Source organism: Styela clava, chromosome 6 (genome assembly GCF_964204865.1).
Source record: "Styela clava chromosome 6, kaStyClav1.hap1.2, whole genome shotgun sequence".
Classification (NCBI taxonomy): domain Eukaryota; kingdom Metazoa; phylum Chordata; class Ascidiacea; order Stolidobranchia; family Styelidae; genus Styela; species Styela clava.
Window position 1 is genome coordinate 7,040,001 of NC_135255.1, and position 14,706 is coordinate 7,054,706.

Consider the following 14,706-nt stretch of genomic DNA (forward strand, 5'->3'; position numbering starts at 1 on the left):
TTCACATCTAAAAACTAAATTCGATGAATTCCAAAAAATTCAGAGATCCTTGTCTAAGAATTCGAGGAAATTCTGATCCCGAAATTCCATCCTTTTATGAATATTGCAGAATTGAAGTCCTCAATTTTCGGTGATATTAAACGATTGAACCGAGAAAGTGTCTCCCTAAACTAGTAAAAGTAATTAAAAAAAGTAATATTCTATCAGTGAAAGGTCACGCTAAAACTGATGATGTCGTCGTCAGAGAAATGATGAATTCCATCCACATGGACTAAATGGTAAGCCCAACAGCCAACTGTCATGGGAATCGGTTCCAACCTGATTCTGGTAATCACCACAAATTGAAATATTGTATTGTTAAGTCACAGAAACGCTCTAGGAGTCTAGGACAGTTATAGAAAACTACTCAGTAAATTCCATATGCATGTGCTGCAAATAGTAGTTTACAATGGTGGGATTCAGCCGGTTCGCATCGGTTCCATAGAACCGTCTCACGGAATTTCATAATATCAGCGAACCGGTTAGCATTACTGGTTACTCGCAATGACTTTTTGTAATAGAACCGGGTGGAAAATATATGACTTTTGTGATGGAACCGGCTGACAAAAAAATTGAATCCCACCACTGGTAGTTTATAAATTCATATTACCCCAATTTTTGTATCCTATTGGTACATGTATTCCACTCAGGAACAGTGACCGCATTATAGAATTTTTATCGCGTGAATTTCAATTTACACGGAATGCACACCACGTTTTTAAAACTTAGATTAACGCCAAAATTTATTGATCTATGAAACTAAGAATACCTCTATGATGATGCAAAATGTGCTCTCTAATGAATAAAGGACGTTATAAACATGTGGTTAATATTTATTTATGGTTAGACATTGAGCATTTGCGTACAAGGTGCACATGGGAAATGCAAAATTTGCAGAAATGGCAAATATGGCAATTTGACGAAGTTACAGTGATCAAAATGTTCACGTAACTTGGGTCTCTTAGGACTCACTTCAAACTCAAGTCCATGAATCTGAAACAAATAACTGGTCAAATAATTCAACGCCCGACATAAACTGGTTTACCGTCGGAAGACGTGGCTTACCACATGATTAGGTCGTCCTATCGGCTTTACTCACTCCTGGGATAAGCATGAACATACTATCTTAGATCAGTTGTCGGCAGAAACGCACATGTTTGCACTAAGGGTGAGATCATTGTATCCGTTGTTACCGAACAGCTGTTTCTCCTCGCACCTTATATGGACAAAAGTCTTACGCTTGGCCGCACACATCGTGAAACTTCTAGCGAAGATGATGGAAAGTAGACTTACAGATCGAGAGACTGACAGAGTGGTGCCGAAAGTTATCACTGAACTGCTGAAGAAGATTTTTATGTTGAAATCGCGTGTAGTTCAGTAAGATGTGGAATTGACGAGCCAGTTCAAAGCGTAGATTGATTACTGGATTACCAGTACAACACTACCCTGATAGTAAAATCTTTACTTCATTCTGTCAGTGCGCTTGATACAGTGATAGTGCCGTTACTACAATTTGGTCAAATGGAGTAGGCTATATCCAAAACAAGTATTTCACCAGTTTGAAAATATTCTGAAAAAAAATTAAAACACATGTCTGAATTTAGAAAATCTAGTCAATGCCTTATTTTTAAAATGAACATCTTACAAATAAAATTGAAAAATGTGCATTCCCAAAATTGTAAAATTTTGAATAACTGATTGGTCAGTTGGTGGGAGGGAATTCATCTGGTATTATATGCTATGTGTCATAAAAATACTGTTTTCAGGTTTTACTGCAGTTATTCATGTCATTTCTAACATACCTTCCCTGAAATGTTTATAGTTGTAGTTTTTCTGCATAAATTTTTAATTAATTGTGCGTTTTTATAATGCTTGGGTTTACAAGTGCATAGAGTAGTAAATGCCTTTGAAATTAACGTTCTTACCTTATGTTTTTCCAGATATACTTACGCTATACTTGAAAAAATATCTTTCAACATTACTGTCAGTAACTAGTAAACGTCAGACTTAACAACAAAGTATGCAGGTAGGTTATCCTAATTGATATATCTTTGGGTCTAGGCTTGTTAAATTTTATGTGTAAAAATTGCATATTAAATCTCACATTTGAAATATGATGTACCTAGATGTAAAGTTCCTTTCGGGATCAATATTTGACAATGTACTTTAGGACCCTAATGCAGATACTGAATGGAATGACATTCTTCGAAGAAAGGGAATTTTACCAAAGAAGGAAAAACCTGTTGTTGAAGAAGAAGAAATACCTGAAGATGATGGTATAGTTTTATATTAATTGTCGAATAAAATAAGATTTACATATTTATCCTGGGGGAAACATGCTAATACTTAGCATCATGCTCCACACCGCCAAGCCGAGAAATAGGAATGTTTTAATTATTGCTTTTGATTCCGAGGATAGGTTCAAAGCTAATCGAAGCGATTTATATTAAGGTAAAAAATACGAGGATATGACCCTTGATGAACTCGATGAATTTGAAGATGAGGAAGACGAAAGAGTTATGGAAATGTACAGGTAAGAATTACTAAATCAAGATTTTGTACTTGATTTTACCTAGATTTGAACAACTATCTAATTGTCTATAATTTGAATCATATTTCTTTACAGACAGAAAAGGATAGCAGAAATCAAAGCTTTACACAGTAAAAATAAATTTGGAGATGTCAGAGAAATAAGTGCAATTGATTATGTACAAGAGGTCAATAAAGCTGGTGAAGGAATATGGGTCGTTCTACATTTATATAAGCAAGGGTTGGTTCTTTTTAAAATTGGTATGCCAAAATAGGAATTCACTTTTTGTTATGAAATTTTGAGTGAATGCTTCCTCAGTATGTGGCTTGAAATAAATTTTGGGAAATAAGGATAGATGGGAAAAATAATTTACAAGATTCATTTGAGTTATTTAAAAACAATTTTTCAAAAGTTACATTATTGATAGGTTAGCTATGTTCAATAATAAACAGTGACCTATTAGATGAATCCTCATCCTTCCTGTCTGCTTTATCAATTAATATGTAATCATACTGGTAGCTATAGTTAATAAGGACGACTGTTTATGATTCAATCCTTACATTACGAGTTTTGTTAGGAAAGCAAATGCCAATAACAATTCCGTCCCCGATAAATTTATCATCAAATAATCTGTGAGCTGTATAGTTTTGTGTTCCAAATTATGAATTCACTGAAGAAACCACATTATCATTTTTAATTATTTTCACATCCCTATCAATTTTCAACAGTTATATTTACAATATTCAGAATACCTCTTTGTTCACTGATCAACCAGTATCTCAGACAACTCGCTGCTAAATTTCCACATGTAAAGTTCCTGAATAGTGTCTCTACAACTTGTATACCGAATTATCCAGATAAAAACTTACCAACAATATTTATTTATCGAAACAATGATTTAAAAGAAAGCTGGATTGGGCCAGGAAATTTTGGTGGAATGAATTTGAAAGTTGATGGTAAGTAACAACATGGGGTCGTATTGTGAGATATAATATATATTGGAAAATGCAATATACCTTTTTCAATCCTTCGCTAGTGATATGCTCAGTTGACACGGAAATTAGTTTGGGGTTATAGGGTGGTTAGTCCAGCACTTATCTGGCTTATTCATAGATAACTAGTGATAGATCACATAATTGAGTCATTTTACTGGCTTTCATTTCCAACCCTATTATAGACACTTGGATGTGGAACACATTTTAGCTGAGCTTACGGAGTACGATAAAAAATTTTGCCAATTTCTCTATGTATTAGAAACTATATTGAAAGTGAATATTATTTGCAGAACTTGAATGGAAACTTCACAAAGCTGGGGTTGTGGAAACTACCTTGGAAGAAGACCCAAAACCTAAAGTTCATGATATGATGATGTCATCAATTCGGTGTTCAACAAATCATACCAAGAATGACGATGACAGTTCAGATGAAGATTATTGATGTTGGAAAGGCATTATTAATTAACAATGTTTACTGGACACGAGAGCCCCCTGCAGTGCAAAAGTGCCCATGATGCCACAATTCACCTAATTTTTGTCATTCAGATCCCAATATCGTTTTCAGTGATTGTGTTTTTATTCTCGAGCGACTTTACTCTTTCAAAGCCGGTTTATTGACTCTGCAATCAATTATCGAAGTGATTGCAATCCCTCAGATTGATATCCTATTATATCCTTGTTTTCATATCATGAATGAAATAAACAGATTCAAGACTTTTCTATTCGATGTCTTTTTTTACAAGCATTAATTAATTGCACAGCTAACAGAAGCCATGATATATGCATTATAAATAGCACCAAGGAAGAAAAAATTCAGTAATGTACAAATGGGAGCTAGCTTAGCTCAATATATATATAGATTGCACAGTAAATCTGCTTCATGCAGTAACATATTTATGTATGTACATTTTTGTGGCACCGTCTCCTATCTGCATTAATGCTGCAAATTTGAATCAAAATAACTGAAATGCCAGACATGTAATTGCTGATTCAACATAATAACATTGCGTCTCATGGTCCATGAGAACACAAATCTAGAAGCCAGATTTACTTCTTGCTGAATGTCAACAATAGCCGCTTGCAATCTACGTAATTACAAATGCCACCAGAAGATTGCTGCAATGGCAGATTCCAGTGTTAGATACTGAAGAAGCACTTTATCAATAGTATGTGTAAAGTTACAAAGTATAAAAATGCTAGACTCTGAACGGACAGTGGTCTGAAGTGTGGACATAGTCGTGATTTTGATGGGTTTGCCCACCTCAATGATCTTCCTCTTAACCATCGAGAAAAACTGCTGGATGTTGATTGATGGATCTGAATCAGAATTTAAAATTAAACTTCATCATATTTTCACTAGTGACTTTTCAGCATCGATTTGAATGGCTATATCCATAAATATTTTCAGTATATGTAAAAACTACAGCTACTACATCCCAGCATTAGCGATCATAAATTTATGTTACACAAATCCTATTTTATTTTCACAAAGAGTAGATGATAACCTCTTCACACATACAAGATATGGCTGACAACAAGTTGAAATGAAGAACAGGTTGCAGTTGATTTTTAAATTTGTATTACTGTTCAGCAAACATCTATCAATTTCATTATCCAGTCTCACCTAACATAGCACTAAAACAATCCATAATTACATTCCACATCCAATTATAATCATCTAAAGTAAACAATAACACTACCTTTCTTGTTATAGAAGCAGGCTTTTGTAATATAGGCTCTTCTTCATCTGATACTATTTGTAAAGAAACTTCTCCCAATTCTCCATTACTTGAAGTATTTTTACGCAAGTTTTGAAGCAGGTCTTCAACCTGTATCAGAAACAATTTGGTATGATATGATTCAAAATCATGGACTAAATTTTAAGAATAAATTCGAGTCAAAAACAAAATCGTATCATTATTTACCTCACTCCTCCTGTCGATTTCCTCCCTCAATTGCTCTTCCATTTGTGTCAATCTTGCGGACAAATTTCTCTTTTCGACATTGGCATCATGAAGACTATTGGAAGAAAATAAAATATTAATAATGTTTGATATATAAAATAAAATCGAAATATACTGAATGTTGATGCAGGATTGCGTACCTCTGTTGCCATTTAATATGTTCTGGTGAGTCTGGCAATCGTTGTACTGGAGGTCCACCTGGTGCTCCAGTGTCTGGAATTTTGGCAACCTGAAATATTTTGATTAAGTTATGATTAGAATAAGGAGTCATTCATAAAATATAACTTCTGTAAGTTTAAAACATTGACTTTAATGAGCTATACTTCTGTACAAGATAAAGCAAATTCTGATCTTTAACCACTGAATTTCAAAGCAATTGGTCCGGTAGTTAATGAGAAAGGCACTTTTTTCATAACAACAAGATACTAACAAGAACAACAACACCAAAACGATCCATATGTGTACCTTGCGTCCAATAACACAACAAAATTCAATACCACACCTCCTGATAAAGGCAAACTATTCATACAAATGTATAGTATAAAAATAGAACAATGTAAGCTAGATGTCAGAAACAAACCAGTTGTTGAGGAGAATCGGTCACTTCTTCTGCATGACACTTTTTGTGTTCTTGTACAACCTTTACATATTCGGAATGTAGGCTTGCATATCTTGTTTGATACTCTTGTAGGTTAGCATGCATTGCAGTGATTTGTCCACCGAGTTGACCTCTTTCAGCCAATAGATGTTCAAGCTATAATAATAATATGAGTCGAGTATAGTATCATAATCGCTATCGAGTATTGGGGCCTAATTACTAATCACTTTGAGATTACAAATAGAAGATTCCGGAGTTTTGAACTGTTTTGTCTGTTGTTCAGCTGATATCCATCATTGTAATCAGGTTTTATAAAATAAAATGGGCTATAAAAATAGATAAGAGTAAGACCTTTCGGTTATTACTATACATACATCAACATCTGTTTTTCTAAAGCCATTGATATGATTACTAAATGGCCACCTATCAGTTTCCATGATTGTGAGAAACTAAATAAACAACATACAACAAAATAAATTATTGTCACTACACTAAAATGGACTCGAACAGTAAGCACTAACTATTTTCGGAACAAATTCAGTCCGTAGTTGCCTAACAGATAAATAGTTTTAATATAAAGAGTAAAAATGTCGCAAATAATGGTGGGGATGTAAATAAAGAGCACATAACAACCATTTGAAAACATTTCATAGCTTTCTTTCTATGAAAGATCATTTACAAAAAAAAAAAATGAACCCCAATATACATAAATTGGGCTGACACCAAAGGATTCTTAAAAGCCAATTGATATACAAATGATTTTCTCAAATTTTTTGAGTCGCAAAGGCTAATCTACAAGTTCATCTACTATGATACCTGAGAATTTTGTGCTTGTATTTTCTGTTCAGCAGTTTGTATGTAATGTACATGATTTCCAGATACAGATGACAATTTACTGATTTCTTCTTGTAGTGATTTGTTACGTTCCTAAAAATACAAAAATTTGTCCTGTGAAACATTGCTGTGATATATATGTCTATACCTAATTTCATGGTAAAGCAGAATTAATTGAAAGATTCTAAAGCGAACTTACTTTTAAATAAAATCTTGAATATGGCATCAGTCAGCTATAATTCCCATAAAAATAATTATGCATCGCAACACGAAAATACATCACTTACGTGGAGTACACCAATCTCTTTATCCAAATTATTCACTTTCAGTTGTTCATTTTCATAATTTCTGCTTACAGATTCGAGATCTTTTTTCAAGTTTTCCAAGTCAGAAGACTTTTGTTGCATTTCTTTGTCAATTGCAGAACGATAATTTTCAGCTTGATCTTTTAGTTTTTTATTTGCAATATCAGAATCTTGAAATTTTCTTTCCATTTCCAGAAGTGATATTTGAACTTCTTCTAGTTTCGATATATTGTTGTTATAGTCATTTTTTAACTTATCGTAAAGATTGTTTATTTCAACGTTTTGGTCCTGCACCTGTTTTTTCGATGAATTCAACCACGTCAAAGCGTTTTCATATGAGTCTAATTTTCTTTGTAACCGTACAAGTGGATTTTTGTCCTTGAGTGATTTTGTTGATACTGTTTTAACTCCGTTTGAGGGAGTGGAGGCTTCAGACTGCACTAAAATCTCCGTTGCAACTTGAGGTTCGGGAATTTGATTTTGAATTTCATTTAAAATAGATCCTTGTGTTGAATACTTATCTTCTAATGCTGCAAGGTCCCCAGTTATCGACCTTAAGCTTTTTTCATTTCCTTCTAAACGTTTCTGTTTCTCTTTAGTTGTTTCCACATAAGCAGCAAAATTCTTTGCAGTGTCATTCAAATCTTTCTCAAGCATATCCTTTTGAGATTTTACCGCAGTAAAATTACTTTGCATTTCTGAATATTCACTAGATGTTTTTTCATTAACCTTCGACAATTTATCCTTTTCTTCTAATAGCGCTTTCAATGCAGCATCTTTAGATCGAATTTCTTCAGCAAATGCATCAAATTTTATTCTGATGTCATCATTTTCTTTCTCAATTACTCCTGAAAAAGATATTTTTTCTTCTAAATCTAAAGATATTCTGTCGTTTTGTTCGGTCAAAGTTTCAACAAGTTGGTTTTTCTCTTCGAGCAAATTATTTAAAGATTCTGTTTCAGATTTATGATTTTTATTTTCTTCTTGAAGCTGCAGAATAAGATTATCCTTGCTACTGCATTCCTCCAGAGAATTTTGTTTTTCCTTCGTTAAAGCATTCAATTGCTCATCTTTTTCCTTTACCGTCTCACTTATTTCTTTCAATGATTCCAAATTACTGCTCAATTCAGATTTTTCAGTCGTTAGAGACTCAATTTCATCTTGGAGATCACAAATTTGCTGTTGGTTAGATTCTAATTGTGTATTCAATGATTCAAACTCTGAAGAAATTTTCTCAATTTCTTTATTTTTACTTTCTATTTCACTTTCTAAATGTTTGATAGTCAAGACATTTTGGTCAAGTTCAGTTGACTTTGTATTCAAACTTGCTTTTAACTTGTGAATATCTTCAAGATATGCTGCCAATACAACTTGAACTTCTTGTGGGCTACCAGCTCCAAATTCTTGTCGAAGTCGCGATTGCTCTGTTTTGAGGTAATCAAGTTCTTCTTTTTGCCTAAGCATAATACGATCCTTTACTGAAAGCTCTGATTTTAAATGATTTTCGTTTGCTTCATATTGTGTTCTTAAACAGGCGAGAGATTGTGCTTGGGTGCGCAATTCTGTTGCTTCTGCTTTCAAAGCATCATTTTCTTTTTTCTCTCGATCTAAATCAGTTTTTAATCTCATACAATCAGAAACAAGTTCTGAAACAAGAGCTTCACGGCTTGCAAGTTCTTTATTCATTTCATCAACCTTTTGCTTTGTATTATCAACTTCGGATTTTAACAGATTTTCATATTCAACAGATGGAGTACTATCAGAATCTGAAATTTGAGGTTGACTATGTATAGAGTCTATTACTTGAGATGGGGGTAGCTCTGCCTTTTGGAGCATTTCATCAAAAGCTGATGAAAGATTTGCAAATTCGTTTTTAACATTTGAAAGTTCTTCGTCTTTGCTTATTAGTTCTTCAACTAAAGCTCGATGTTGTTTTTTCATTTCAGCTAGATCAAGATTCCCTGAGCTCAAATCTTCAACAAGCCTTGAATAGCTTTCAGCAACCGATGAAAAACTATGTCCAGAAGAACTTCGAACTTCTGCTGTTTTCTTATGAGCCAAACCAATGTCTTCATTTGCCGAATTTGATAGAGGCGTAGATGGATCATTGCTTTCTCTTTGATATGATTCTATTTGAGACAACAATCCAATCCTCTCCTTTTCTAGCTCTGAAACTGAATTTTTCATACATTGGAGTTCATTTTTCATTTCTGATGATTCAGCATGAAGTTTTTCAGCTTCAATTTCCAAACTTTTACATTGTTCATCAACAATTTTCAGTTCACTCATTTTTACATCCATTGCTGATTTCAAGTCATTTTTATCATTTTTCAATTCTTGGATTTTATTTGTGAGGTCAGAAATTTCCCTCTCATTTTTCAGTTGAATTTGTTCATAACTTTGTCTTTCAACCTGCGAGACGGATTTCAAACGATCATACTCTGTTCTGAGTTGGAGAAGCTCTATGTTAATAGATTCGGATTCTGGAGATAGTTGTTGTTCCTGCTGCAAGTCAAGAATTCTGTTCTTCAATGCAGTAATTTCTTCAATGTGTTGTTCGATCGTTTTGTCCTGCATTTCCACAGCTTGTTGAGCAGAATCAAACTGGTTTTTGATTCTAGAAAAGTCAGCCTCTGCTTTTTGCCATTTTTCGTTACATATTTTTGTTTCTCGTCTTGCCTCTGCAGCTTTATTCGCAAGATAATCTAGTTTGTCGATTAGTTTTTTAATCCCTGGTTCTTGTTCCCAATTTTCAGGTTGTGTGACTTTTAATTGGCCCAGAGTTTCTTCCAGAATAGTTTTTCTAGCAAGGAGTATCTCGTTTTCTAATGTATTGGGATTTTCAGACAGATCATCCATTCGAGACAGTGATTCTTCCTGTTCTACAATATTAGATTCTCTGGAAATCAACAAGTTTTCATTTTTTAATAAATTTAACCGTGACTCGAGAGATTTTACAGATAGTTTTAACGATTCATTTTCTTCTTGAAGCGAAGATAATGCTGTTCTTTCATTTTCCTGCATTTCTGCATCAGACTGAAAACTACTAAATTTTTGATTTTTGAAAACTTGCAACTCCGCATTCAAAGCTTTTATTTTCGATTTCAAATTTTTATTTTCATCATCAAGTGCGGTTTCTCCACCAGTTTGTTGGTTAGAGTTACCTGAAGTCAAATCTCGCTCCGATTTAATCTTTTCAAGTTCAACTTTGATGTCAAGAAAAGAAGACTTCAGGCTCTTGTTTTCATCTTTTAGAGCTTTCACTACGGAATCATCCATTCCGACATGTTTCTGTGAAAAATCTTCCATATCAGCGTTGATTTTATCAATCTCATCTTGCAGTGTTTCGCATTTTGCTGCAAGTTCTTGTTTCGCGATCGATTCGCGTTCAAAATCTTCCAAGACTTTATCCAACATAGAAGATTTTTCTCTTTTCTCCTCTTCAAGATGCTTAACTTGCTCTTGTAGAGTTTCTTTATCCCACTCTGCAGCTTCCAAACGATCTTTCGTCTCTTCGACTTCCTCATTAGACATTCCATTTGAATCTTCCTGGACCATTTTTATTTGCCTACGGAGATTCCTCATCTCTTCAACATCTTCTTCTAGCTTCCTCTCCAAACTCTTTTTCTTAGTTTCAAGAGCTGTAACCATGTCATTAAGATCATTATTACAAGATTCCAATGTGGCAACTTCAGTTTCTTTTAATTTCAAAGCTTCTTCTATTTTTTCCACACTCTTTTTCATTTCTGTGATTTCAAATTCAGTATTTTCTGTCAGTTCTCTATTTTGTTTTTCCAGTTCTTTGACTTTTCTTTGCGATTCTTTTAGAATTCGAATGTCTTTTTCGCGTCTTGTTCTCATTTCAGTCACTTCTGCATTTTGTTCTTCAATTTTCTGTTTAATTTCATTCAATTCTTTTTCGCAAGATTCAAATTTAAGATGATAATCTTTTAAAGACGCCAATTCTGTTTTCAAGTTTTTAGATTCAGTCCTCAAAGTTTCTACTTCTTCTTTCAGCTGTTTTTCCTCCAAAATCAACTCTTTTCTAGAAACGAGAGCAGCCTTTAATTTTCTCTGCATTTGTTCTTTTTCTTTCATTGCATCATCCTTTGATTTTTGCAGAAGTTGGATTTTCTCAACTTCGACTAAAGCAGAATTATGTTCTTTCTCAGATTTTAAAGTTGTTATCATTTCCAACAATTGATCCTTTTCTGTTTTTGTTGATTTTAAGTCTTCTTCTAATTTTTGAATCTGTCCAAGATGTAAATTTGTTGCCAATGTCTTTTCGGTTTCGAATTCCTCAATTCTTTTTTTTGCATCATTCAGTTTATTTTCAGCATCTTCCAATCCAGCATTCCTATTCAATATTTCTTCTTTTAATGAATTCAATTCTTCAAGAATTTTAGCTACCACAGCTTTTTCTGCTTCTAACAATTCTTGAAAATGTTGGGATTCGTTTTTAGATATTTTCGCGTCATTTTGAGATTCCAACAACTGATTTTCGAATTCAGTGAATTTTGACTGAAGAAGATGAATTTCATTCTCCTTATCTTGCAATGATATCTCCATTTCCTCTGATTCAGGCTGGCCAGAACTTTCAGCATTAATTCTTGTGTTTTCCAACTCGATAATTTTTGACTGAAGAGTTAACACCATATCATTCTTTTCGTCATATTGAAGTTGCAGTGAATTTCGTTCCTCATTCGCTGTTGCCAGTTTTTCTTGAAATTCAGTAACATGTTTTTCAGAATCTTCCCTTTCTTGTGTAATCATAAGGAATTCATCTTTCAATTTTTCATAATCATTACTTTTCTGTTTTATTTCTTCTACTAATGATGATTCTGTCGATGAAAAGGTGTCAATTTGATTTTGAAGGAAATTGACTCGTTCTGTCATATTTTCTTTAGCATCGACAGCAGATTGTAACTCCTCTTGCTTCTTCGCCAATTCAGCTGTATGGATAGATTTTAGATTTTCAGTATCGGTTTCAATGGATTTTGTAATATTCAACTGCTTTTCAAATTCATCAATTTTTCTCTTTAAATTATCAACTTCCATATTCTTTTGTGCACAATCTTCAACAGCACTTTCTCGTAATTTACTAATTTTTGAAAACTTGTTCTGTAATTCCAATTCTTTATCCGCAAACCTTTGTCTTTCTTGTGCGACTCCAGCTTCCAGTTGTTGGATTTTATCAGTTAATTCAGTGTTCTTTGTTTTCAATGCAGAAATATGTTCCGAATGATCATCCTCAATGGTACTTCTTGGAGATGAACTTGAAACAGAATCGAAAGATTGATTCAAAGATTCATTTCCGTCATTCATTGATATATTAGAATTTTCACCATTTTCATATCCTTTCAGCTTATTTTCAGCAGTTTTCAATTTTTCCATCAAACTTTTCCTCGATACCAGAGAAGCCTTTAATTTTCTTTGGGTTTCAAACAAAGTTTTTGATTTCTCCTCAACCTGTGATTCTAATGATGATATGTTGGTTTTCAGTTCATTTATTTCTACAGTTTCCTTCCCAGAATCTTGTTCTTCCATACTAGATTCTTTAAAAACACTGGAAGTTTGATAGCTCTCAACAACTTTGCTCATGTCAATTTGTTTTTCCTCCAAAGATGTCTTTTCTTCATGAAGTATTTTATATTGATTTTGCAACCGAGCTATTTCATCACTCCTTTCGGAAATCTCTTCATCTTTTGCTTGTAACGTTGATTGCAACGAAGTATTCATTTTACTCAATTCCTTTATTTTTGCATCATTTTCTTGTTGAATTTTCAGATTTAAAGCTTCAAAATTGCTAGAAGATTCTCGTAATTCATTTTCCAATTTGGTACAGATTTCAGTTTTTTCATTTAACGATAATTGTATTTCTTCCATTTGTTTTAAATTTTCTTCTAACTGTGTTTGCTTCAATTCTGCAATTTCATTTTGACCTTGAAGTTTGGCGTCTGCCTCTAGTAACTGTTGTTTCAAATTTTCATTCAGTGAATTCTTATTCACCAATTCATTTTCTGAGGCTTCAATTCTGTCTTGTACAGAAGAAATCCCGTCTTGCAGTTTTCCGTTTTCTTCAATGTAATGTTGAATCTGTTCAGACAACTTTTCATTCTGATGAGTTAAGTTATTGATATGATCTTGTAATGAATTCTGTTGTGATGTCATTTCTTCTGAACCACTTTCAGTTTCTGTTCTAATTTCTTCAAGTCTTCTTTTAACTTGCTGCAACTCTTCGTCCTTTTTATTCATACCATCGCATAAATCTGCATATTCTTTTTGAATCTTATCATGATTATTCAGTATTGAAATCAATTTTTCTTCTTGATTTGAGAGCTCTTCCTTCAAATTTTCATTAGAACCTAATAAATTTGCTAATTCTTCACGTTTCTCTTTCAATTCAGATTCTAGTGTCAACGTTTGATTTTGAATATCCTCTATTTCAGTGTTTTTCATTCTCAATTCCTCTTCTATTTTTATAACTTTGTTAGTCAGCATTTCAACTTCTTCCTTTTTCTTGTTTTCCTCTGTAATATCACCTTCCAAAGATTCGTTCATTTTTTCTAGCTCACTGATTCTGCTTTCATTTGATAAAACAGATGTCTTCAATTCCTTATTTTCAGCTGATAATTTTTCACATTCATCTTCCTTCAGTGTTATAGTTGACATCATCTCTTGAATGTTTTCTTTTAAAGAATTCTGTAACATTTCAGATTGTTCTTTTAATCCTTCAAGTTCCCTTGAAACATTGTGATGAAGGGTTTTATACTTTTCAACATCTGATACTGCAGTCTGCAATTCATCCGTTTTTGATTGAACCAAATCTTTTAGTGATACAACCTCCTGGGTTAAATTCGAAGCATCTTCAGAAGCTGTTGATAAATTATGAAGCATATCGTCTTTTTCTGACAGAACGGCTTCTACTTGTGATTTCTGCGAGACTAAAATTGAACTAGATACTTTGAGTGACTCCACTTGGTGTCTCAAATTATCCAATTCTTCTTCATTTTCAGAAATTTGATTCATGAGTTCAACGTTTTTTCTTTCGTCTTCAGATGATTTCATTTGCAAATTTTCCACTTCTAATTTTAGAGTTTCAGATTGTGCAAAAATTTCCTGCAATTCAAGTTTCCACTTCGTTTCAATCTCATTTTCTAGGTTTTCATTCTTTTCTTTGAAAGTTTTCAGTGATTCAGAATCATATTTCATTTGTTCCTGTAATTGTTCAACGTTTTGTTTCAATTGAGTTTCATTTGCTGATGATTCTTGTTTAAATGAGTCAAAACTTTGAACAGACGCAAGTAATTGTTCTTTCAGAGATGTTGTGAGAAGAGAGGACTCTTCAGCATTTGACTTGTGCTGTGAAATTTCCTGTCAAAAATAGACAAAAATTACTTTAAATTTCATAGTCAATCCATGCTATGTTAAATCAGGGATA

General features: G+C 33.3%; 2 protein-coding genes across 5 annotated transcripts in view; one reads left to right on the forward strand and one right to left on the reverse strand.

The window, feature by feature from the left end:
* The first annotated feature begins 1,913 nt into the window (after nucleotides 1-1,913).
* On the forward strand, nucleotides 1,914-4,286 carry LOC120330636 (phosducin-like protein 3). Its single transcript, XM_039397511.2, has 6 exons — nucleotides 1,914-2,065; nucleotides 2,210-2,315; nucleotides 2,491-2,572; nucleotides 2,666-2,809; nucleotides 3,317-3,525; nucleotides 3,855-4,286. The coding sequence occupies exons 1-6, from the start codon at nucleotides 2,060-2,062 to the stop codon at nucleotides 4,004-4,006; spliced, it is 699 nt and encodes a 232-aa protein (XP_039253445.1). The 5' UTR covers nucleotides 1,914-2,059; the 3' UTR covers nucleotides 4,007-4,286.
* A 241-nt stretch (nucleotides 4,287-4,527) lies between these two features.
* LOC120330626 (uncharacterized) overlaps nucleotides 4,528-14,706 on the reverse strand; it is a 40,092-nt gene continuing 29,913 nt past the window's right edge. For 3 of the 4 annotated variants that reach the window (XM_078113757.1, XM_039397502.2, XM_039397501.2), the window contains 7 exons: nucleotides 7,248-14,639; nucleotides 6,943-7,053; nucleotides 6,109-6,282; nucleotides 5,669-5,757; nucleotides 5,490-5,583; nucleotides 5,265-5,393; nucleotides 4,528-4,881 (listed from right to left, as the gene is read on the reverse strand). In XM_078113757.1, the coding sequence (XP_077969883.1) occupies nucleotides 4,702-4,881; nucleotides 5,265-5,393; nucleotides 5,490-5,583; nucleotides 5,669-5,757; nucleotides 6,109-6,282; nucleotides 6,943-7,053; nucleotides 7,248-14,639 (8,169 nt within the window). In that variant the 3' untranslated portion in view covers nucleotides 4,528-4,701. The remainder of the gene's footprint in view (nucleotides 4,882-5,264; nucleotides 5,394-5,489; nucleotides 5,584-5,668; nucleotides 5,758-6,108; nucleotides 6,283-6,942; nucleotides 7,054-7,247; nucleotides 14,640-14,706) is intronic. The other variant, XM_078113756.1, reaches the window with a different exon arrangement.

Coding starts and splice junctions, on each gene's coding strand:
- LOC120330636 (XM_039397511.2), top strand. Junction 2,573..2,665: donor AGAGTTATGGAAATGTACAG/GTAAGAATTACT, acceptor ATTTCTTTACAG/ACAGAAAAGGATAGCAGAAA. Junction 3,526..3,854: donor AATGAATTTGAAAGTTGATG/GTAAGTAACAAC, acceptor TATTATTTGCAG/AACTTGAATGGAAACTTCAC.